Below are 26086 nucleotides of genomic sequence, written 5' to 3'. Positions count from 1 at the left end.
GGACTTAGGTTCTGTGAGGGTAGGGTTCATTTCCGGAGCATAACTCATAAACCGTTCAATATGTTTTCATCAAACTTTGCAGGTTTGTCAGGTACATGCTGAACTGGTGCCTTTTGCTATTTAGAAATTTTAGAAACTTTTATTTTTTTACGTTTCCATGGCAGCAAGATGGACTTAGGTTCCAAACTCTTCTTTTTTTTACAATTTCCATGACAAGTTCCACCTCGGTTAAAAAAGGTTAGGGTTTGTTTAGATTTAATTATGTCATAAATCCTGCAACAGGGGCGGGGGATATAGCCACGTTAGTGGCAAACTCTTGTTTATTATTATTAATCCGCCAATTTTTGTACCAGAGCTAGCAAAGTAACCACCGGCTCGATTTAGTTGAAATTTTGTATGTGCATGTAGACGGTTGAGTTCTAGATATGAAAAAATATTTTGAAAGTATTTTTTTTAAGCTTTATTTTTGCCCTTTTGCTTCGCAACCGCTTTTCCGATTACTTTCAAACTTTGCATGTATCTGCTGCTTTAGGTGCTTGATATTATTTGTTCTTTGACTTTAGTCATTGGTTACTTGGTTTGGCAGCCATATTGGATTCAAGGTTTTCACAGGGTTTTTGGGTACCTGTCTTCAAATCCCTACTACTCTGAATTCCCTGCATAAAATGCATTCAAACTTTCTGAGAATTGTCTCCATACACAACACTACAAATTGAATTAGTCGATTTTGGATATCTTTTTTAGTTGCGCCTATATTGGATTTTGATTTTGATGATTTTTTTCACTGAAATACTGAATAAATGGCTCGGCAAAAACTAGGATTAACTCCCTTTCACTGTCAAGTGTCATCTGCATTATGTATACTACCCTTGAAGATGAGGTTTAGAATTGGTCTTCAGAAACCCATGCTTGTCTTAAGAGGCTATTTTGGGATTCGTACATTGTCTGGGTAAAAGGGTTTAGAACACTCTGGTTAACTCTGGCACACGCCAATTTCGTAGCGGTGAGGTCCTGCAAATGGTGACTATCTTTTGATGGAGTTGGTACAAGCAAACCCTTTGAGGATTCGAACATGAGGATTCGAGGTTGGAAATGGGTTAAGAACTCACTGGGACACATGTGGTGATGTCTCGCAAGCGTTTCCTTACGTTTGACGCTGTTGGTACAAGCAAACCATGTGCGGATTCGAACATGGATGGCATCTGAAATGGGAGTTGAACATCCCGGGACGTTCTGGGACACGTCAGTGTCATAGGGGCGATGTCTCGCAAGCTTTACCTTACTTTTGACGGCGTCGGTACAACCAAACCATTTGGGGATTCGAACATGGACGAGTTCGGGAACAGGTTCGGCACTTTATCTGAGCATTGCGACAGAAACCCCGGGTCCTTGCAAACTCAGAACGCTAATACGTTTGACTGAAGCTCAAATGAGAAAGAAGTTACAGCCTGTTGAAGAGTCACCAAGCCGAAAGGCTGAAGAGCCCTAGTGTTATAGTTCGATTCCATATTATTATTATTCTGCCAATTTTGGTACCAAAGCTAGCAGAATAACCACTGGCTCAATTATGTTCAAATTTTGTATGTGTATGAAGAATGTTGAATACTAAGATTCCGCCAAAATCCCAAGGCCGTAGCGCCAATGGCCAAGGGCATATAACTGAAAAACAAGTATTTTTTTAAGATGTGTCCTATTGCTCCGCAACCGCTTGTCCGATTACTTTCAAACCTTGCATGTATCTGCTGCTTCAGTTCCTTGACATTTTTAGTTCTTTGACTTTGGTCATTGGTCACGTGGTTTGGCAGCCATATTGGATTCAAGATTTTCACCGGGTATTTTGGGTATATATCTTCAAATCCAATCTCCTCTGAACCCACTGCATGAAACGATTTCAAACTATCTGAGAATTGTCTCCATACATAACCAATCAAACTCTGTTAGCTGTTTTTGGATATCTTTCTTAGTGACGGCCCTATTGGATTTTGATTTTGATGATTTTTTTCTCTTAAATTTTACTTCATGTCTTGTAAGGTTCTTCGCAGAAACTATTGAAAGTTGACATGAAGTTAGTCGGACATATGTACCTCATCTTTTCTTGGTTGCATGCTAAAAGTAACACCGCTTGTTTGTAATATTTGGGACACCCCTGGAACACGCCAATTTTGTAGCGGCGATTTCCGGTGACAGAGTTGACCCTTCGAGGATTTGAACATGTTGAAGGTCGGAAAAGGATTTAGAACAGACTTGGACACCCCTGCACACTTCAATTTCGTAGCAGCGATACCCTGCAAGTGGTGCCTACATTTGAGGGATTTGGTACAAGGAAACCCTTTGAGGATTCGAACATGGATGTTTGTGCGCAGTGTTACTTGGAGCCCGCCATTGCTGCTTGCAGCTTTAATTATTATACCCCCGACAAAATGTCGGGGGTATATAGTTATACCAAGATTCCGTCCGTCTGTCTGTCCGTCCGTCCGTCTGAAAACTTCGTCCGTGCGATTTCTCTTAAACTATTCAGGGGATTCATCTCAAACTAAGTACATATAATCTGTGTCATATGGAGGGGTGCAGTCAAAAGAAAAAAATTGTTTGTGCAGAAACAACAAAACAAGAAGTAAAATGCACAATTTATTATAAAACTTGGCACAAATTGGGAGCTGGCTCGGTTGTTGCTTATGAATGATATAAGTTTTGTAAGATTGGTTGCAGGGGCAAGCCGGCCTGGATAACCGTGGGGAAGCAGCTGATTGTAGGGGCAAGCCGGCTTGACAAAGAGCTGTGTGTGTGCAGGGGCAGTAGCCGGCCTGCAAAGAGAGATATAAATTATGATTGGAATGTGAAAATGAATTGGGGGAGATTATGAAATAAAATGCCAAAGAGTAAAGAATAAGGTATGAATGTTAAGCAACAGCCGGCACAACTCCGAGGAGGTAGCATGGGGTGGCCGGAGGGCCGAGAAAATTGGTGAAACATGGCGGACGAAGAACTGAGAAGGAACATAGACTACGCATGCGCAACATGTCGGAAATAATAAAGACCGTGATGCACCATGAATTAATATTTAAGAAATGGTGCCTGCTGATTATTAATAGAAATGTACAAGATATAGATGCTGAGATTACATATTGATATAAGAAAAAGATAATAGTTGATGAAATACGTAAGTCTATTTAGGATTACGATAAAATTGTGAAGGTACATTATGTAGCTGTGAGACAACGGAAGTAAACAGGGTATAAAAATAGACGGGATGTGAGGTAAACACGTGCTTGGATATAACATAGAAAATGTTAAAGTAATTATGCATTGATGGATTAATTTAAGAATAAGGCAAGTGAGTAAAAGGGAATTAAAGAAATATTTAGTGGAATAATATTACGTAATGAAGGGAATAGCTGATAAAATAGTAAGAGTAGGCAGGGAGGTAGTGGTAATTATTTCTGCACAAACAAAAATATAAAATTTACATTTTGTGCAGAAACAAGAAGTAAAATACACAATTTATTATAAAACTTGGCACAAATTGGGAGCTGGCTCGGTTGTTGCTTATGAATGATATAAGTTTTGTAAGATTGGTTGCAGGGGCAAGCTGGCCTGACAAAGAGCTGTGTGTGTGCAGGGGCAGTAGCTGGCCTGCGAAGAGGGATATGAATTATGATTGGAATGTGAAAATGAATTGGGGGAGATTATGAAATAAAATGCCCAAAGCGAGGTAACAACCGAGAGCCCCCAATGAATATAAGGTGAAAAGTAGAATAAATATATACATGAAATGGTGGTTTAGGACCATTGATACAACGATAATACTGAAGTAAAATAAAATAATGATTGTCACTGCGACACACAAAAGCAAGGTGTAGCTGAGAGTCTAGGGAAGTGTCCCTGTCGTAGTGTCAAGATCGAGCCATGGATGAGTGAGCTCGTCAGATGTCATCTTCAGGGGTACGGATATACCTGGTGAAGCAGTCTGAAGACCATCGACCTAAGGTCTTGATCATGTGATCCTGAATATTGACGTGGGCTGCTGTAGTGGCAGCTCCTATTCTAAAAGAATGGCCTGAGTACAACAAGGGGTTCAGGCCGATTCTGCACAGCACTATGTTAAGCCAGGACAGGAAAGCAGATCTAGCCACAGGAAGACCGGCTCTATCGGTAAACATTGCATCACAAGGCTTCCCACCACACTGAAGCCGCACAAACATAAGTAACCTCATACTTGAGAAAGGGCAGCATGATCCTGAAGTAGCGAATACATTCACCGTGACTCCTTGGCGAAACAGGTCTGTTTTAGAGGTTTTAAGGTTAACAGAGCATTTAGCTTGACTAGGGTGAAGAACTACATCTTTAATACACACATTGACTTCTGGGTCGAAAGACTTTGCACATGTGAACTCCCCGCACCGCAGGAAGCCAAAAAATGCTAGAGAACACATAGCTTCCATGACAAGGTCGTCATGGGCACCAAACACTCCATTCCTTAATGCCGCAACAATGCATGTCAAGATGTTGTAGGTGATAGGTAGACGTTTCTTAGTGCTTGAAATATGCAGCTTCTTGTATCCTCGAAGTAAGGTCTGTAATCTACTCATACTAGGTGCAGTAGGGTGATCAAGGCAGGTATCAATACCTGCGCGAAGGTAGACGAAACGGATACCTGCTAGATAGTTCTTGACTGTAGCACATTGGAGATGCAGGACGCTGAAGCAGTAGGCAATGAAATACTGTAGCAGTATCTCACTTATAACTGGCAGCTGATGATGGTTGCGTAGAGGATGGCACAGTTGATATCTGATGAGGAAGTTAAGGTAGCTCTGATAACCAGTAGAGTAGGTAGTCACGGTGCGCGGGGCGAGGGAAGTTGTCCACATGTTGACTAACTGCTGGTTCAGTACCATGTCACGGCTGAGCTGTCTGGGCACGGCGTGGCGCTGGGGGCTGCATGAGGGGCTAGCTGGCGGAACCTGTGGAACTGGAAGCGTGAGAGAGCATCAGCAAGTTCATTATGCACTCCCTGTACATGCTTGGCTAAGATGACATAGTTATGAGTGGCAGATAACCAAGTGAGTTTACCATGATGTGCCATGATGTGCTTACAACGAGCTCTGCCTTTCTTAATGATATGAACGACAGCGAGATTGTCACAACGAAACAAGATCTTTCGTTTAAACCATTGTTTTCCCCCCACAAAAGCTGCTACCCCAATGGCATAGAGTTCCAAGAACGCGGTACTCTTCATCAAAGTAGAGTTTGATCTGATCTCTGGGGGCCAAGTATCGGCAAACCACTCTCCTTTGAAAAAACCACCAAAGCCTGTAGATGTAGCTGCGTCAGTGAATAGTTCGATGTCGTAGGAATCCGTGATTCGGGTATCGTGGAAAAAGGACACTCCGTTCCATTGAAGAAGAAACTCTCTCCACATGCACAGATCTAATCGGCATTCCTTAGACAACGAAACATGGTGATGTAGTTTGCTGACTGTCGTGGATAAGCTGATTAGATAAGAGACAAAAGCTCTACCGGGAGGTATCACTCTGCCTGCGTAATTGAGATGGCCAAGCAGGGAGAGTAGCTCCTTTCTCCTTTTTCTTGTGCATGAAGGTTTCAATGACTCTGATAATCTGCAGCACTTTGTCTTTGGGTAGATGAGCAGACATAGTAGTGGAATCCAATATGATGCCTAGATACTCTAATCTTGTTGTAGGACCCACAGTCTTCTTGGCTGAGAGAGGAATGTTGAGCAGCTGGAAAACATAACGTAGGTCTGTCATGGTTTTATTCGCTGGGTAGCTGGCAGAATCAACTGTCAAAAAATCGTTCAGGAGGTGAAGAATATTCTGAATCCGAAAATCCGAAAGCCAAACGTTTGTAGAAATAGTAACTACCGTGCCATTTGAATCCGAAGTAAGGCCAAAAGTCTTTCTGAATAGGGACCTGTTTAAAAGCGTCTCTAATATCAGCCTTACACATGAGCGCATTTGGTCCTAATTGTATAATAATACGGATAGCATTGTCTATAGTCACATAAGATAGAGAACATGTGTCCTTGTCAATTAATTCATTGATGCTATGATTGCTGTCGTTGTGTGGAGCGGACAAATCGAGAATCAAACGCTGTTTGCCAGAGTATTTCCCCACTGCCAGACCGAGTGGATTAATGCGACAAACTTTGAAGGGAGGTAGGTGAAAAGGTCCACATACATACTCGTTATCAACCTCTATTTGAACTGCTGTATCCACGGCTTGTGGATTTCTCATGGCAGTAAGATTATTCACACATTATAAAGTCACAGTTGGTGCTGCAGAAATCATGGGATTGAATCCGAATGTAAATCCTTGAATAACGTAGTTTGCAAAATCACGATCTGGATGTGCTTGGAGTTCATGTGTTAGGACACTAACATTCACTGGAGGACTATCCACTAAGTCTTGTCATTGATCCGATTTGCGTTTATTCTGCCGGCAGACAGATTTACCATGAGAGGTAGCTTGGCAGGTCAGGCAAGTATGTGCAAAATTACACCGTTCCCTGGAGCACCCGAGTTGGTTTTCCGATAGCTGCATACGCTGCCACTCTCATGGCGAATCGCTTGTGGTACTCATAGTATCCGTCCGATTCGTATTGGGCCGCGAGGTCTAACACATATTCCTCGTGAGATTCCATTTGTGCTTTCTTTTGGACATCTTGGCCACAGTAGATGTTCCGATACGTTCGGAATGCTTTAGTGAATTCCCGAGGAGACAAGGGTCTAGTCAGTTTAGGAGCTGTTTCTCCCTTACCATCCCCGAAGTCGTGAATAGTGGTCAAGAGCAATGCCAGATTGACATATTTACCTGCCCGGATCTTTGTCACGAGTTGCTCAGGGACCAGATCAATTGGTGGGAGGAAATCTGAAGACACTGCTGCCGTAGTGTGTCCAACCTGGGGAAACAGATGTGGTCCTGGAAAAGTTGTATCTTGGGAACGTTGGTAGATGCCAATCTGAGACCAATCTTGACATGCAGGCGACGTCGCTGGAGGACCCTGGGCCGTGTGAGTTGGAGAGGCTATGTTGCCTGAAGCCTGTTGTGCTGGCGATGACCGATTCTGTGCCAAGGTGTAGACAAGGTCTGTTAGTTCCTTCAACTGATTTTGAGGGACGTGATGGTGGGTCCATTGCTAACATGATGATCCATGTCTAAATTAGCCTGGGAGGCAACCAGGTCTGGGTCTGCTAGTGGGTTGTCGGGTGCCCTACTAACAGTGGCAGAAGGTGTGGGCCGTGACCTCCCAGTAGTCAACTGCGTTGGAGATTCGCTGGATTCAACTGTATTCTTTTGGGGATTCTCAGTATATAGTTGCAACAGTATCTTCCGTCCCCAAGCTTTTGGAAGTTTGAACCCCATGTCTTCTAGACGTTGACGCAAGACTTTGGTTGTAAGATAAGGGATCTGTCTTCTAGCCTGACGTGACCGTGAGACGCTAGTCGATGTTTCTGTTTCGTCCGTTTCTGACAATGTACGTCGCCGTGTGCTAGCTCGTGCGGGTCGCCGATTAGCCATTATGGATATGTGACTGTATCTGGGCACGTACGATGCGGTTTGGGGCTAATAGATGAAAGTTAGGTATGCAATTGCCCGAGAAAAGTGGTGAAACATGGCGGACGAAGAACTGAGAAGGAACATAGACTACGCATGCGCAACATGTCGGAAATAATAAAGACCGTGATGCACCATGAATTAATATTTAAGAAATGGTGCCTGCGGATTATTAATAGAAATGTACAAGATATAGATGCTGAAATTACATATTGATATAAGAAAAAGATAATAGTTGATGAAATACGTAAGTCTATTTAGGATTACGATAAAATTGTGAAGGTACATTATGTAGCTGGTGAGACAACGGAAGTAAACAGGGTATAAAAATAGACGGGATGTGAGGTAAACACGTGCTTGGATATAACATAGAAAATGTTAAAGTAATTATGCATTGATGGATTAATTTAAGAATAAGGCAAGTGAGTAAAAGGGAATTAAAGAAATATTTAGTGGAATAATATTACGTAATGAAGGGAATAGCTGATAAAATAGTAAGAGTAGGCAGGGAGGTAGTGGTAATTATTTCTGCACAGACAAAAATATTAAATTTACATTTTTTATTAATTTTCCATTTTTTTAATGAATTTTTCAAACCCTTAACATCCGTCTGAAAACTTTGTCCGCGTGATTTCTCTTAAACTATTCAGGGGATTCATCTCAAACTAAGTACATATAATCTGTGTCATATGGAGGGGTGCAGTCAAAAGAAAAAATTGTTTTTATTAATTTTCCATTTTTTAATGAATTTGTCAAACCCTAACGTCTGTCTGAAAACTTTGTCCGCATGATTTCTCTTAAACTATTCAGGGGATTCATCTCAAACTAAGCACATATAATCTGTGTCATATGGAGGGGTGCAGTCAAAAGAAAAAAATTGTTTTTATTTATTTTCCATTTTTTTATGAGTGAGTGAGTTTGGTTTTACGCCGCTTTTAGCAATATTCCAGCAATATCATGGCGGGGGCCACCAGAAATGGGCTTCACACATTGTACCCATGTCGGGATTCGAACCCGGGTCTCCGGCGTGACGAGCGAACGTCATTTTTATGAATTTTTCAAACCCCAACGTCCGTCCGAAAACTTTGTCCGCGCGATTTCTCTTAAACTATTCAGTGGATTCATCTCAAACTTAGTACATATAATCTGTGTCATATGGAGGGGTGCAGTCAAAAGAAAAAAATTGTTTTTATTAATTTTCCATTTTTTTATGAATTTTTCAAACCCTAAAGGCTAACCCTATCCTAGCTATTTAATTTGTAACTACTGACACACTAGGCGGGTCGGGGGTATTAGTGAGCCACGCTCACTTTTGCACTTGTTATTATTGTTATTATTGTTCTTCATTTTCTGGATAGTAAGTGGTTTACACTGATACGCTCTACTGTATTTAGGTTAACATTCCACACCTTTTGATTCCGAGTACTGATTGTAATATAGATTGGTTTCTTCAACAAGAACAGTGATTGTCAGAAAAATTAGGAAACTGTGTCATAAGCAGAGGGGAGCAGTCACTAGCAAATTGCAATATTAACAACCTCAGCTAGCCACCCACACTTGTATGACTTGTATGAAGGATCCCTTTCCTTTGCTAATATTTGCATTTCAGGTTACAGGATATAATTTTCATCAAGTTCGACTTCATTTGGGTTAAATGCCACAAGTTCTAAATGAGCACATTTGCTTCAAGAACTCCATATGATCACTGTTCAATTAGAGTAGGTCATGAAATCTTCCACCATTATGAATTTGTCATAAATTCAAAATTTCAAAATGCAAAGATTCTATGGCAAAATCTTTGTTCTGAAGAGGTAGAAACATGCTTTTCATATCAGGAGGCCATCAGAAATTGGTCCTGTATGAGGAAGTTGAATTGTGTGTAAAATGTTAATATCCATGAATCATAGAAGTTTTTAAAAACAAAAGTCTGGTGGTAATTCTTGGGGGGTGGCAATAGGAAGAACCTGGATGCTAGGATTCCTGCCTCTCTATGCTGTACGGGCTGTCATTAAACCAGAAGTGCTTGAATCTTTGTTATACAGACAGAGGCACAGTTTTGGGGGCATTCAGGAAAGTTTGGGATGGGTCTGCTTCTGTGTTTACATGTGATGTGAATAACTTTCGTGTTTGGTTTAATGATCCTTAATTTACTGAGATAATTATTTTAGGCATGTCCCCATATGCACTTAGCTTCAACATTATGAGCATTATTCATTTGAAACAGATGAGCTACTTGCTTTTGTCCTGTGCTGATTTCTTCAGTAAATTATCTTTTCAGGATTGCTACTTGAAAGTTCGAAATCTGTTGGAAGGCAAAAAATGGATCCGTCAAGGAAGCTGGGATGCAAAGGAGGTGAGAACAACTCACATTATGTTCCAGATGGACTGAATGATCATGACATCGCTATATAAGTGCAATAATCTTGGACGCGACGTTAAACCCCATTTCACCTCACCTCACCTGAATGATCATAAATGTTTTGACATACCCAATCATTTCAAACAGGTCATATTGGATGACATTGAGTTTACCAGAGATATGATATCTTTACAAATCAGTGCAATCTTTGCACATGCAGTTGTCCCTCACGATAATGCGAACCTCTTGGTCCATGGACAACCCCCGCATTATCAAACACCAGCATTTTTCTTAACTTCCACAAAACATGAAGTTAACCATTTCAGTTGTATTTCTTGTTCTACTAGGCATTGTTTTACATGCAGAGACTGCGATTACCATGTGTATAAACTAAATCAGAAATAAAAATCAGCTGTACACACCTTTTCTCTCAATCTACAGATGATTCAGTTAAAAAAAACAAGTATGTGAAACTGTTAATATACTTTTAATATTGCTTATCTCCACTCATTACTGAAAGGAAGTGGGAACTTCCTGAACTGTGTTCCTGGACAACAGAACAATCATCTCAAGCAAATATACCCCTGGACTGCGCATGCGCACTGGAATCAAGTGACAAAGCCCGGTTACTCATCACTCTTTCATTTTCTAGCAATCTTTTTGCTTGGGTTACACCTTCAAAACTATCATTTCTAAATCTTTTACTTATTTTTCTTCAAAGTTTTGGCATAAAATGTTCATTTTTAAACTTATCCAATCTCAATGCATGTCATCCTTCTTCCGATCCTTTTTGTGGATACATCCTTGAACAAAGTTTCCAGCTTCTAAGCTTCATTTACCAAAGCACCCCAGCATCACCATGGCAACCGTCCCAGCAATCAGGTCATGCACCTGGAATCTTGGGCAGCATTGGGCCTCTTTTTTCTCAAAATCTTATGCCTAAGATATGGGCAAAGATCAAGCAAAACGACCAGCCTGGTTCCCTGGGTATGCTGCGCTGGTGCTACACTGACCCAGGCAATGACTGCAGAATGGCCGCCTCCACTTGACGAACAAACATGGCCGACACGCCATGTATTTACTATAGAATAACTCTAGAAAGGGTGATTAAAAAAATTTCCTAGCATTTTCATGAATGCTCTTGCAATGTATATGTCACGGGAATAATGTCCATTCTTACTTTTAGTGAAGGAAAATATTATTTAAGCTGTTTAAGACTCAAAGTGGTCGTCACATCGGTGAAATGTAAACAATGACAGATACCCCATTTTCAACAGTGATATGTGCGTTAATATTTCGTGTCAGCTCACTGTTATCACAAAATCATATACATAATACATGGAATTAAACGACCACGTCAATGAAATACCATTGGCATCTTTATTTTAGCAAATTTGATGAAGCAAATGTGGCCGATTATGCCCCGTTTTCTCTCATTGTGAAGTGGTGGGTTTAGCAGAGTTAGCACCCAGTATAATAACTAGAATAAACAAACACTTTTGATCGCAATAATGGTATTTAATGATAGGGTATGTCATTAGTTCTGACATTTGGCCTCTGAATTTTATTCACATGAAAAGCCATTTATTTGGCATTTCTCATGTCGGCCATGTTTGTTCATCTAGTGGAGGCGGCCATTGTGCAGTCATTGCCTGGGTCAGTGTAGCGCCAACGCAGCATGCCCAGGCAATCAGGCTGGCAAAACGACCAGCTTGTAAGAAGTGTCGCCACATTTTTCGCTGGCATATCCTCACTAACTATGTTGTGATTTTCTGGGCATATGTCAACCATGTTTACAGTGTTCAGATTGCACTCATCTTACCCAGGAGGCATTCACTGACTATCTTAAGAAATGCTAGAAGAGAGGCATTGATCGCCCATCAAAATTTAAAGATACAGAACACGGACCTTCATCGTCCAATAAACCCAAGCGTGTGACAAAAACTAGCAGTCGTCCATCTGTAAAATCCATGGTAAAGCAAATGACACCACCTACAATTACTTCCCTTTCAGTGGATACAGTATCCGACAGTTTTTTACATGACGAAGTTACCACCGTTTCTTCACAATCTATCGTCAGTGATCCACCGACTTTGACAAACTCTGAGTCAACAAATACGTCGAACATACGTATGGTGCTGGCAGTAAATTTAAACCAGTCTTCCGAGATATGTCCATCTACTCAGACCCTATCTAGTGGAAGTCAATCATTGACTTCGGAGGTTACAGTTCGACCAGTCGATCCCTTGCAACCAGCCTCATCTCTACTCCGATTGATCCAGTTACTCCCACTCCACCTATAGCGACTAATATCAACTCTCGCAGTCTGATAGCGACAACGCCGACTGGACTTAGGAAGAGTAGAGAGAGAGAGATCTCGACCTAAGGAAGATCAACATTGAGATAAGGGTTGACATTCACAGTCGACTTCTAATGGTTGACATTCTTGGGAGAGGTCGACATCGAACCGGGGTCGAAATTCTTCAGAGGGTCGACATTTCACGGATCGATATGACAAGGATTGACATTCCAAGGAAAGCGCTTCCTCCAGTCATCGATCTCGAGATTGGTCTGACAAGACTTTCAGATTACTCCCCTCAAGGTCGATTGTTTATAGAGCACACTCGACAACGAAACACGATGAGAACCATTCCGATTCATATTGTCATCACTCTATGGATCGACATATGATTATGATCAAGGCCGTTCCTGTTCTACTCACCATTAACATCACCTCAACCGATTGCGTTCGTCGGACCCAAACTCTCAATGTTATCCTTATCGATACTCATCTTGACTTTGCGGATATGACAGGGATATCGACTGGGATCGACATTGATCTTCATCCCAGCGATAGGATCGACATTGATCTTCATCCCAGCGATTTCAGCCCATGTGATACTACCCTTATCCCACACCTGATCGATATGTGGATCATCGATATTAGCCCTACCCTGAATATACTTTAAAGGCGGTTGACTTTCAGTATGCTGCTGCTCCTTCCCATTGACATCAAGATCAATATCGACAGGAAGATTGACATCAACCTTCCTTTCATTCACGTTCCGCGTCTCCGTGGTAAGCTTGAGATACTGAAGGCCTATTCTCTACCGGGATCTTCTGTTAATGCCAGTTCAATAACCAAAACCAACCGCTGTAGACACTTTGCTTCTTTAATTCTTCCTCAGCTTACACCACTCACACAAAAACAACCTGTCACGCCGGCCGGCACATGCTCACACACTTTCTCACAACACGAGATTTTCCCAGCAGCCCCACCTCCGACATGTGCAGTGGGACTAGCTTAGCAGACGATATATCAACATTCAATACATTTTCTTTTTCTATTTTTCTTCATCATCACTTGCGAGCACAGAAGTCAGTGTCAAACATTGTTCATAAAAATCTGTAAAGATATTATAAAATGTTTCAAAATATATTTTAAGACTTTTTAACTTATATTTAAAAGAATACAATGTACACAGGCATGTGAAAAGCAATCTCAGGGGTAGACTTCCCTCCTGCCTTTGGGATTATTCTGCCCCATACTATCACTCACATACTATCACAAAGTCACCATCCATCAATCTGAAGACATCCAGTTTGCAGCACACTCAAAAGCTGAACCCCAGCCGCTCCTCTTTTTATCATTGCGTTAGCAATTTGTTGATGACAGAGGTCACTTCCTTGTTTTGTAGATGTAACCGGGGGTGTTCATGAATAACACAGGTCGTTATTTGTCGTGAGGATTTATTATCAGAACAAACGCCCTGAAACATATTAAATGTAAAGATATATATACGGGTAAATATATATGTATGTTAATATACACAAACACAGATATATAAGAGCACATCACATTATACTCATTGACATCGTCACACCCACGACATCATAGGAATAGATAGAACTCTTGCTTTCAACAAATACATTAAAGGATGTGTTATAACTTACAATAACTATATATACATTTGTATCCCTATACATGTGGAATAATATGATAAATACAATTAATTCATTTCATTAATACACAAGAAAATACAAGCATACCCTGTAGGTGAAACTGGGGCGGGAACTGCTTTCACAAACGCAACTGACAGGACTTATGGTGCCTGCATCTAAATATAAATACAAATACAAAGACAAATATACTTACTTAGGTAAAACGGGTTACCTTAGAAAACATGAATTATGTATTACACATAACATACCTATGAACGCTTTATATTATACATAAATAACATTGTCATAAGCAAACACATACATCATAAATACATACCCACTCACTCACTCATTCTCAAATGAAACATTTAGGAAAGGTGAAGATAAACAGTGCTAGATTTCTCTTGAAACGTACTGACCTAGTTAAAACATTTACATGGCTGCAATTATATGACTATATGTAATGACCTATCTAAATATGTATTAAGACTGTGTAACACTACAGCTGATTACACAAATAGATGCAAGTACATTATAACAATACGTATAGAAACATTACTAACCTATTTGGACGGTCTCAGTTGGAAATACTACACAGAGCAGAAATTTGTTGTCCGCATGGTCAAGGTGTAGTGGCTGGTGAGCTGGTTAAATGCTGGGTGTTAGTATTTGAAACAAGGCCAATCAGGCGCAAGCTGTACTAAACAAAGGACCGACCCAAGCTTCCTACTCTACCCCACAACCAGTAGAAATAAAAGAAAACTCCACGCAGAGAACAGAGCTGTAGAATACAGCAGCCATACAGGTTTATTTAATTTAATTCAACATAATAAAAGGTTAAAACACCATTTAATTTCAAAACATCATATGGTATACAAATATATAAAATACAGAAAATATGCATATATACAACACTGCCACATAGAGACTGCTGAATTGCGGCAATATCCAATCTCAAACGCTTGACATCAGCAAGACTGGTTGAATGTACAGCCTCCACCACACTTCTGTTATCAACAAAAGCATGAATGTTAAACATGCCTGTCGTGCCTGTCATTTCCTCAATGAGTTTTCTTAAATAGATTGCATCTTCAAGTCTTTCCTGCAAACTCAGTGTCTCTGCAGCTATTGTAGATCTCACTCTCAGGACAGCAGCAATTATTCTCCCCAACAGGGAAAATGACATGTGCTCCAACACTACTCACACCATCACATAAATTGGCATGTGAGGCATCTGTGAAAACCACAAGTTTCCAACTCAAAAGATTCCCAATGTACGGAAAGTAAATCTTTGCTTCAGAGTCTTTCATTTTCCGAATCTCTTTTATGGCCCTCAATAGATCATCCACAATTCCACTCTTAAACTTTGTGCTGAGTTCAATCATTTTGAACGCAAGGTCAGGCCTAGAACCTTGTACAAGCCAGTTGAGCTTTCCAACAAGACTTCTGAGCCTGGTATGTTCATGAGGACTGAGAGGTTCATGTTTCTGTGTCTTCCTTTGTAATGAAATGTTTTCTATCTCCAATTGGTCCACATACTCTTGTTGATCTGTCATGATTCCAACAGGATCTTGTGTGATTTGAAAATCTGAACTGTCCTGTTTCTATTTTTCCTGCTAAGAATTGCACCTGAAGCTTCATAATCACATTAGCCTCAAAATACATCTGTCAACAATGTTAAAAGTCATCAACATGACTAGCAATCATGCCAATAAGAATGATGAACACATCTCTATCCAATAATTTGCCTTGTAGAAATGCAGACTTAATGTCAGTGGTTTCGACAGTCCATTTGTGATAAGCTGCCAAAGCGAAAACACTTTCATTGCACTCTTTCCAATTGTTAGAGAATCGCTCTTTATTTCCACATCTTCCTCAAAACCTCTGGCAACTAGTCTGGCCTTGACTTGTTCTCCTTTGTGACATATTACCCATCTGGTTGAAATTCTATTCTGCCCACAGTCCTGAACTTCTTCATATGTATGAAACTCTTTCAACTTATTCAGTTCTCCTAGTTTTGCAGTTTTGAACATTATCTGATCATTCTTACATAGACTGATAGTATCAACACTTTCACCATCTGTGTTGGCTGTCGGACGATCTGAAGAAACAGTCACATGATTGTCACACTCAAGCATCTCAAAAGGTAGATTTTTCAAATTGTCATTTTCAAATTCTCGTCCTCGAAGATTAGCCGCTTCACACTTTTGTTCACCAATTTCATGTCCTGCCTTAATCAGTCTATTTGGGGAGACTCCGACAAATACACCACCATGACGCACAAAGATAACCTTACCGTCCTGGACCTAACCATTTCTCATTTCCTTCTCGTTTGTAATAAACTTGTTCTCCATTATTGTAGATTTCCTCTGATGCTCTAATTTTGGATCGCAAAGCTCTACGTATCCGCTCACTTGCCTCAGACTCCATGAAAGCCTTGCAAGATGCAAAGCATTCAAATGCTGTGCAAATGCCTCACTTCTCGTCACACCATCCAGGGCAGGAACACCATCAGTCATGTTGGAATTTTGTCCAAACACAAGCTGATAACTACTATACTCATGCCACATTTGTAGTGCATTTCTGGCCATATTTGCCCAACACAAGAGAACATTCAGTGGAGTTTTAGGACACTGTTCTTCCATTTTTGTGAGCATCATGTCAACAACAGAATGTATCCTCTCACACAGACCATTCTGGAATGGACTCTTGGCAGCAGTGGTGTGAAACTTAACATTCAGTATACTGGCTACCTCTCTAATCTCGTCAGCGCTGAATTCACCCCCATTATCTGTTAATATAGCTTGCATGACACCAAAACCTGCACCAATATAATGTGTCATAATTTTGTCAATTACTTCACTAGGTGTTATCCACAGAAATGGTAAGTCATGACCACATGTCAACCAAATGAAGAGTCCACCCCCTTCCCCACTTCAAATCCATTGCAACTGTTTCATTGAACTGTGATTCCATTGGCAGGGCAAGAGCAGGTCTGGCAGGTGTTCTCGTATAAGCTTTGCACATCTGACAATTTCCGTAAATTTGGCTAATTGTGTCCAATACCGCACAACATCATTGCCTAACTGCGCCATGTTATCTTTAATGTTCGCTGTAAACAAAATGACCTGTTCAACAGTTTCTTCATTTTCACTTCCACCTTCAACATAGTGAACTTTAGACATATTTTCCCAACTATGATGACAATGTGCAATTAAATGCCTGAAAGACCCACAGGCCAAACATGTCAAAGTTTTTCCATTTGTGCCAACTGGATTCATGTTACGCTCTGGCTGTCTCAATTCTCTCCAGCCTTGTCTTCCATCCCGAAAGCCACGTGCTCTGCCATACATGTAACTTCGACCCCGACTTCTGACTGAACTTGTATACTGATTGGCAAAAGCTTCCTCATTGTCATGATTAATGATGTTTGAGTATTTAACTTTAATTGACTGCATACCATTTCCTCAACCACAAGAAATTTCTTCAAAGATAATTTGGCCTGTTGATATAAAGTGGCTTTGTTTGTGTAGTCCATACCTGTCATCATTAACATTTTTTCTTCTTTGGTTAATTTAGCATGAATGCTAAGATTTCCTGTGGCAGACTCATGCTTTTCTTCAATATTTTATTATATTTTTTATCAAATTTGGAGATATATTCACTGATTGATTGCCCCACTTCTCTAGAAATATCTTCAAAGTCTTCAAATGTTTCAAGACTATCAAGATCATCTTTTCCAAGCTGAGAGTCAAAGAAAGCTATCAGTTTCAAAACCATTTTCGTTCTTCAAATTTTCAAGAGGAATGTTATCAAATACTTTCTCTTGTATACCACATTCATTTTCTGGGAGTGATAAAGCTAATACTATTCCTTGTTTCATTTTCTTAACCTCAGTAATTTCACGCCAAGCAAGTAGCTCCTGTCTGTATCTCTCATAACTTTTCCCTTTGCAGAATTCGGGGTGATTCAGTTTCGCTGCCATTTTAGCTTTTAATCAATCATAAACAAAATGTCAACACTCCAAAACTGTCTGGTTTTCGATCTCTCCAAACACGCTTTTATCTCGCCAATCACAAAAATTACTTGTTTGTTGAAATACACTCACAAATGTTTTTATCATTCACAGTTATGATAAACCAGAGGTCTTGAATTGAAGATTATATGTGACACTTGTCAACAACTTGTGAACGGTGATAAATTGTCCATTCTATCAATGAAGTGAGAAGAACTGATATTTACGTCTGGGAATTATCAATTTTTTTCAGTAACCACGCTCTGCTACCATTGTTAATGCCAGTCCAATAACCAAAACCAACCGCTGTAGACACTTTGCTTCTTTTATTCTTCCTCAGCTTACACCACTCACACAAAAACAACCTGTCACGCTGGCCAGCACATGCTCACACCCTTTCTCACAACACGAGATTTTCCCAGCAGCCCCACCTCCGACATGCGCAGTGGGACTAGCTTAGCAGACGATATATCAACATCTTCATGTATCTGGTCTACGCACCGTCTTACAGTGCTCACCGAAGAGAAATCACCATACAGGTTATGACGATCGAGATAAACAGTCACTCAGTGTGCTTGCATTCACTTCTCTACTCTACTGTGCGAAGTCACTCTACAGATCGATCCTACACCTATAGCCAAGGTCGCTCCAGTTCCTCCATCTGTCATCGTCATCCTGATTGACTGCGATCATTTGACTCTGACTCTCAACACCATTCCTATCAACACCCAAAGCTATTGATGCAGTTCGACAATGCTTCATTCATTTGGTATATCGACAGAATCATCAGACAGCAGAACTCTGGTTACCATCCGAAGATGTTCAAGGGGATTTGCCACCTCTACCATCGTCCAGAGATCGACTTATTAGCTACCAGGTTCAAAACACAACTCCCCAGATTCGTATCTCTAATTCCAGGATCAAGAGAGTGGGAGTAAAATGCTCTGGCCATATCATGGGAGAATCTCAATGCTTACGTTTTTCCACCAACAGTGCTTCTACCATGGGTAATCCAGAAGATCATATCTGTAAAACAGCTGCAACTGATTTTGATCGCACCTTACTGGCCAGTAGCGAGGGGTATTGCAGCGGCAGGCCTATCATCCCACCAACTACTGCTTCTCATAGCAAATTGACAATTTTCTTCAGCACCTTGGCTCCACTCGGAAGTTGAAGGGCTAGACATTATCTACATATCTAGCAGCTTAAATTCGGTCATCGCTACCACAACGGGAGTGAAGATTTCTGTAGTTTCGGAACTTCAAGCACTTTTCCGCTCTTAATAACTAGTCGACTAGTCGTCCAGATTTCGTCCACCCAAATTGGATTTGGACATAATATTACGACAATTGACATCAGCAGAATATGAACCTTGGCATAAAAAGACTTTGAGCACATCACTCTCAAAACAGTCATTCTTCTAGCTTTGGCTACTGCTGTGAGGCTCAGCGAGACACACACCTTGGATGTTAACAGGTTTCCATTCGAGAGGCACAGCCATTGCAAAGTCCATCTGGGTCTGTGATGGGACTTCATTGCAAAGAACCAACTTCCTGGTCAACCCGACAGGCTATTTACCATCCCGAGTTTGGCCTCAAGACACGGATGTGTGACAGTCCCAGGATTAAAGCAAAATTGACTCCAGCTTCCTTGTGTCATCTCACGGTTACAGACGAATACAGACTTCGGTAATCCAACTGTGGGATAAATGCATAGAGTGAGGTAGGACAAGTTTGAAAATATGTAAATTTTACAATAAATTGTATATGTAGAATACTTATCCTATCGCACACAATCTATGCCCGCCCATCCGACCCCGCATCACAGTTACTCTAGACTGTCAGCTCCAAGAAAGAGAATGATGAGATAGAGGTCAGGTGGCCAGATCGAGGTCAGCATGCTGCACGAGGTTCGGGTGCATGACCTGATTGCTGGGACGGTGGCCATGGTGATGCTGGGATGTTTGGTCAAATGAAGCTTAGAAGATGGAAACGTGTGGACGTTTAAACACAAGGGATCAAAAGAAGGATGAAGCGCATAGCGTGAGATAGGATAAGTATTATAAATATACAATTTATTGTAAAATTTTCAACTTTGTTTTTTACTATGAAAGAATGTAATATGGGGTGTTCAAGATCTTCTACCCATCTGTGCATCCTGCATCCCTCATCACTGCACACCAGACAGTTGGTGTAGTTTTTGCACCAGGATTTAAGAATTTGCACAGTACCTGTTTGTAGTACAAATCATCTCGTTCTGCATCATCCTCATCAGAGTTGTTCTAAAGAGCTGAACTGTAGTTTCTTCTCTCCACTGGGAAAAGATAAATTTGTAGGATATATATTTACAGTACAGAAGAAGGAAGATGGATTGTAAGATGAGGGAATCATCTTGTTCTGGGTCATCCTCAGAACTGACTTCATTAAAGAAACAAAAAATCGACACCACACCTACACTCTCCTCAGTGAAAGATAGAGAGCTAGACTCTCTAAGGGAAGTATTTATGCCTTCTTCACAAATCAACCTTGCAGCGACTTCCCTGGGCAGCAGAAGACTTGTTCATGTCAGGTTACTGTTCCATAACCACTGACAGAGAGTCCATGTTCCCCTGTGTTACTACGTAATTCAAAGCATGAGTGATAACAATTGTGTCAAGAAAGGCCCGAAAGTGCAGCAACCAGTCCTTTTACAGCTGCAAGGGATGCGTGCAGCGTACCTTCGTTGCAGACTCGATGATTCCTTCAGCTTTCCAGGCAAACCTTGCCTTACACTAGAAGTCCACAGAGCAACCAACCTGCACGCAGGGCCAGACTGGGTGAAGCTGCAAGGGTTCACGCAACCCGCAACGTTTCATGTAGCCTATTACATTCACACAGCCTAACCATTTGCAACAGAGTGAGATACCAGCTTGATTTACTAAAGATCTGTGGTAGAATAGGTCTTCAGCAACCCATGCTTGCCATAAAAAGTGACTATGCTTGTCGTAGGAGGCGACTGAAGGGATCGGGTAGTCAGGCTCGCTGACTTGGTTGATGCATGTCATTCTATCCCAATTCCGTGGATTGATGTTCATGTCAATCACTTGATTGTCTGGTCCAGACATGATTATTTTCAGACCGCTGTCATATAGCTGGAATATTGCTGAGTGCAGCATTAAACAACAAAACGAATTACAAACACAGATTAGTAATTCATGTTATGACCCAGGAAGTTTTTATTTGCTTTACAGCAGCACGCAGCAATAGATATTCCTGCACAGATGCTGGCCTTCATACAGCCACAGGCTTTCACATAGGCAGCTACACTGCTCTTCATGCAGCTGCAGACCTGTATGCATCCTTCAAGGGTTTAAGTACTCCCATATGTTCACAAAGCCTGTATTCTCACAACATTTTCTACTTGCTGTACAGCAACACAGGCGATGAAGGGATGTCTTCACAAAGCCTACTGTTTTTCAACAAACTCCCGAGCCTGGGTCACTGATAGACTCACCATCTCTTCAGCATCCAGAAACTCTTCACCCTCCAATAATTATTGTATTGGCTTGATAGGTGAAATAGTCAGTCTCGCAAGTAGCAAAGAATCCTGATACGTCTTTCGCCAAAGCCACAAAAATTCAAGGACTGCCAACTCATGGGTTAACCCTAAGAAGTCCCCCTGCACTACATGACCCCTTTCCTCAGGGCACTGGAAATAGACAAGGAGTGCACTCTTATATCAGATACTAAGGGTAGATCATACAGAGGGGAAGATAAGAAGTTGGCACAACAGGATACAACTACTAGATGTTCCTTGTGCGGCCTAACAATATCATGTTCTGTCAACAAGTCGCTGGTGAAAGAGCTCAAGAATCTGTAGACCGACAGAGATAGCATGTACCTGTCAGCAATGGTTGCTCAGAAGAAGAATCAGGAATTCATCTCAGAACGCATAAGTTCCACATCAGACCTCTACACAGCCTCTACTTTAATAATCATGGGAAGCCTCTGCAATCTCTGTTGGTCGCATAAGAAGTGCCAACAAGGACGTGGTGCAAGAAACTAAGGATCAGATGTTGATAAAATCTGTCCAGACAATGAACTTCATGTATAAACAGTCTCTGCAGAGGATGCAGTTAGCCAAGGACAAGCGATCTACCCAGAGAGAAGGATAGTCTTATGCCTTTTGTAGCCCACAAGACAGATCACATGACCAGTCCAACCGTGGCCGAGGATCCAGAGGATCCTGTGCCTACCAATAAAGGGTAGCTGATGAACTACTTGGAACTTTCACCTCCAGCCGTTTGTGTATAGCCATCAACAGTAGGTGGAAGGGTAGCAAGATAGTTGAGGAATTTGGATATACTTGACGACCAATTCACTACCAACATATTCAAGAATGGCTACAAGTTAACCATAAGCAAGGCACCACCTCTCTCACTGAACCCACCATTCATTAGATATTTGGAAGTACTGCAACCCAAGATAACAGAAGCTATCAACAATCAAGGGAGCAGTAGAGATACTGCAGCCAGATGCCCTAACTCCAGGCTTATATTTGCTGATCTTCTTGATCCCCAATTAAGAACTCAAAATGAAAAGTTTTGCTTAAAGCCCCACCCTGACTATAAATAGCCCGCAAGGTGGCGGTGTTTTAGTTTCGAACAATGACTGACAATGTAAACACAATCGAGTGTCGGGAGACGTTTTTTGAAAACCATACGGGAACAAGATCACCATTGACCGTCAAACTTTGTATGAACTTGAATGACAAACCATGGATACAACAAATGGCTCCATATCAAGTTATAAGTCAATAAATTTTCTGTAGTTTTATCCTAAAAAATCGAATCGATCGTGTTTGGCGTCTGCAACGATCACAGTGGGCGGAGCTTATTTACGTTTGCGCTATAAATAGCAAAACACATGGTCATGTGTACATGTGGCACATTTAATGCATTTGTGGTCAAAGTGTATTGTGTTGTATATTTTTACAGCAGAACAGCAGTTTCAGTTAATGTAACAGTAACGATACTTAAATACGAAATTGACGACGCGATTCTTTCAGTTCAATCCGAAAATTACAGATATTTGTTTAGTTTTGGTCATTTGCATTCAACAGTTAGATTTGTGCCACACAATAATCAGTTTATATTCATAAAACGTAAATTATTACAGAGTTTTTTCAACTTGTGTTTAGGAAGGGGCCTAATTTGAAGCACCAGAAGTTGAGCAAATATTTCTCAGCTTGACTACAATAGATGAATATGTTACGTGTATCAACATAACAATGCACATAAGCAACTAGTAAATAAGTAACTGAATATACTTGATGTTTTGGCTTACAGAAGGCGTATCCCGATAATATTGTACTTACGATAAACGAAAACTCCAATACACATATTCCAAGACAACTTTAATTATGAATTTACTTTTCTTTTACAGAATTTTCACACACAAAACTGAGTTTGATCATTAGATCCACACTTGTCCCATGTATTTTTTGTTCGGGGTATTTGGATACACTTCGCGCACAAGTTTTAAAATACAATCTGGGATCCCTTTCCCGTTTTGTCCACACCAATCCTTCATTTGCTGCAACGTATAATTTCGTTTCTTCATGTCCAAGTATCTACGATTCGTTTATTTAGCTCAGTCCAGAAACAATGTGTTCGAATCGACGAATTTCTGCAACATGGTGGCCGCACCATTCCCTAACTGTGATTGTCTGTGCCGTGTCACGCATGGTTGACAAAAGAAGTGTGAACATACATATTCAGCTTCATCTGGTTCCACAATGAAATCTCGCTGTGACACTGATTCACTACTCCCAAGAATCGGCACTGAATTTGTCAAAGTTTCTGTTGCACTTGCAAGGGCGGGAAGAGAGGCACCATCTTGTCGATTCGAGTTGTGAATCGGAATGAAGTCATCTTGAATTGGAACTTTCTCCATGATAAAGTCACTAATGTCACAATCGAAATGACCAAAGGCTCCCTGATTATCTCGAACAACTCTTCGTCAAATTAGGATTTACATGAAAATGTTTTGTTGCTCATATTGAAGACAAGTGAAATTGCAAAGTTCTTGTCAGTTGTAAGCAGCAACTCGATGCACTTATGGGGCGTGGTTGCTAGGAGATCGCGAGGTCAGAAAGGGGAAAACAAAAAGTTTTATAAAGTAATAAAAGAAATCGGCAGTGCAATCCCAAAGTACCATGTACAGAATATTTTTTAATAATAATATTCACGAAAAAAAATCTTTTCTAAAAGTGCAAATTAATTTATTAATTCATCCCAAGGTGGTAACCCTGATCACGTGCTGGGTATTTGGAAGTAATCTTGTGATGAAGCCGTGAATGAAGCCATTGTTGAATTCAACTGACCAGGAAGGTTGTTAAGGCACATTATGACAGATGCTTGTCATGGATGGAGAAAAAAATGTATCTGAGAGAAACATTGTTGCTTTGAGCTTCGCAACAAAACATGTGTTCATGTCGAAGTAGTTTACAAGAGAGGATGATCTGTGCAGCCAGCGACCTGAATAAGCTTGATGAAAATAATGTTGAAATCCGTTTTCTCGCACATGACAGAATTAATGTGAACAAACATTTATTTAAAAATCGTTTCGAAGTCTGTGAGGCTGTCCGTATTTTAATATTCTTATTTCCTTTGCGACGTGAAATAATATAATGTTTTCGTGTCTTAATTTTGCTGCCGCTGTGGAAAATTGCTCACCGATCTATTAAAAGAAATACTACTAGCTCAACTTTATAAAAGAACCAGATCAACTTTATCTTTGTTCCGTTGTTTATTAAAAACTCGCTTCCGAAAACAAAGCGAATCGATCTACATAATAAACAAATTTATAGACTAGATTCTAGTACCAAGTGTTTAAACTTTTTTTTTAAATGTCATAAAATAACTTACACAATTATTGAAAGACATTTTTTGATAAGTAATATATATTTTATCTCGTCCGGCCGCTCTCTGGTTAGTTTAGGCTTGAGGGGAGAAACACATACAAAAAATATGGATGGCCTTATGCAAATGACACTTGGCATGCCAATCAAGAGGGATCTGGGTCACTGGCACCCGCCAAGTTTCACGGATCGAGTTACTTCGGCACGAAGAGCTTCATCGGAAAAGTGTGACTTTGCCAAAATACATTGCTACTGGGCAATGAAAAAATGTCACGGAAACGACAAAAAACTCCTCTTATCATGTGAAAATATTTTTGACCATTACCAGGGTTTTTTACACGATCGTTGTCATCCAGATTCCAGATGAAGGCAAGACGAACACAACGAAGAAAAACACTGTTGAAATCACCGATTACCGTGTATATGTGAGAAATGCTATTTATACAACTGCAGATATACCGTACACCACAGGATAATGATTGGTGCCGTGACACATATTATGTTGTTTTTTTGTTCAATTACACTGTTCATATTTATCACGACAAACATATTAATTCGTTGTCGTCGGGAGATCTAGAATAGCTCAGAACAAGAACGTCTATAATTTCTGTGTTGGACTGCGTTGGATATATCGTGGACATTCCGCGGTATCATTTTATGAAGATGTGAAGACGACATGGCAGGTAGGTTTTGAAACCAAAGACCTACGCGTTTCTTTGAAAAGTCTTGGAATCGTTTGATAGATATTTATTACCATTAAAACTTACGTCCTTGTTGTCAAACGGCCCACGTGGGTGGGTGTTTACATGACGTCACCCGTTTACGCAATAACCAATGAAATGTGTGTGTTATCATGACGTCATATTGACCTGTCAGATCACTCGTATAAGCTCCGCCCACTAGAGTGAGGTAGTTCCTACCGCAGATGGGGCTTTAACTCTTTCATCCCTGGCTGCTCCAGAGTTATGTCCCTTGAAACACTGCAGTCCCTCACACTGACAAGGCCTTTACACTGGCCTCCCTAGCAGTATTATTGGAAAATCACACTTTCATTTTTGATGCACTTTTTCTACCAGAAACTTGCTTTTAATATATACTTATCATATACCATTGTAAAGGGGGTTAAGTATACATGTACTATGATATCTTTTGTTGTTATTGTCTCCAACCTTTGTTATTTTCTAATCACAGGTGTTTACAGGTAAAATAAAACTTGAAAACACTGAACAAATGATAACAGACAATGAATTTGGGCTCAAATTGTATTAAAAATCACAAAAATAAATAACAGATAC

General features: G+C 40.6%; 1 protein-coding gene across 1 annotated transcript in view; it reads left to right on the top strand.

Moving 5' to 3' along the window:
- LOC124150121 (obg-like ATPase 1) overlaps positions 1-26086 on the top strand; it is a 410349-nt gene that overhangs the window by 224803 nt on the left and 159460 nt on the right. The window contains exon 7 of the mRNA XM_046522047.2: positions 9854-9928. Within this exon, the coding sequence (XP_046378003.1) occupies positions 9854-9928 (75 nt within the window). The remainder of the gene's footprint in view (positions 1-9853; positions 9929-26086) is intronic.

The sequence above is a fragment of the Haliotis rufescens genome, unplaced genomic scaffold (assembly GCF_023055435.1).
Source record: "Haliotis rufescens isolate VD_foot unplaced genomic scaffold, xgHalRufe1.0.p SCAF_4, whole genome shotgun sequence".
Taxonomy (NCBI): domain Eukaryota; kingdom Metazoa; phylum Mollusca; class Gastropoda; order Lepetellida; family Haliotidae; genus Haliotis; species Haliotis rufescens.
This window is presented reverse-complemented; position numbering and strand designations above follow the sequence as displayed.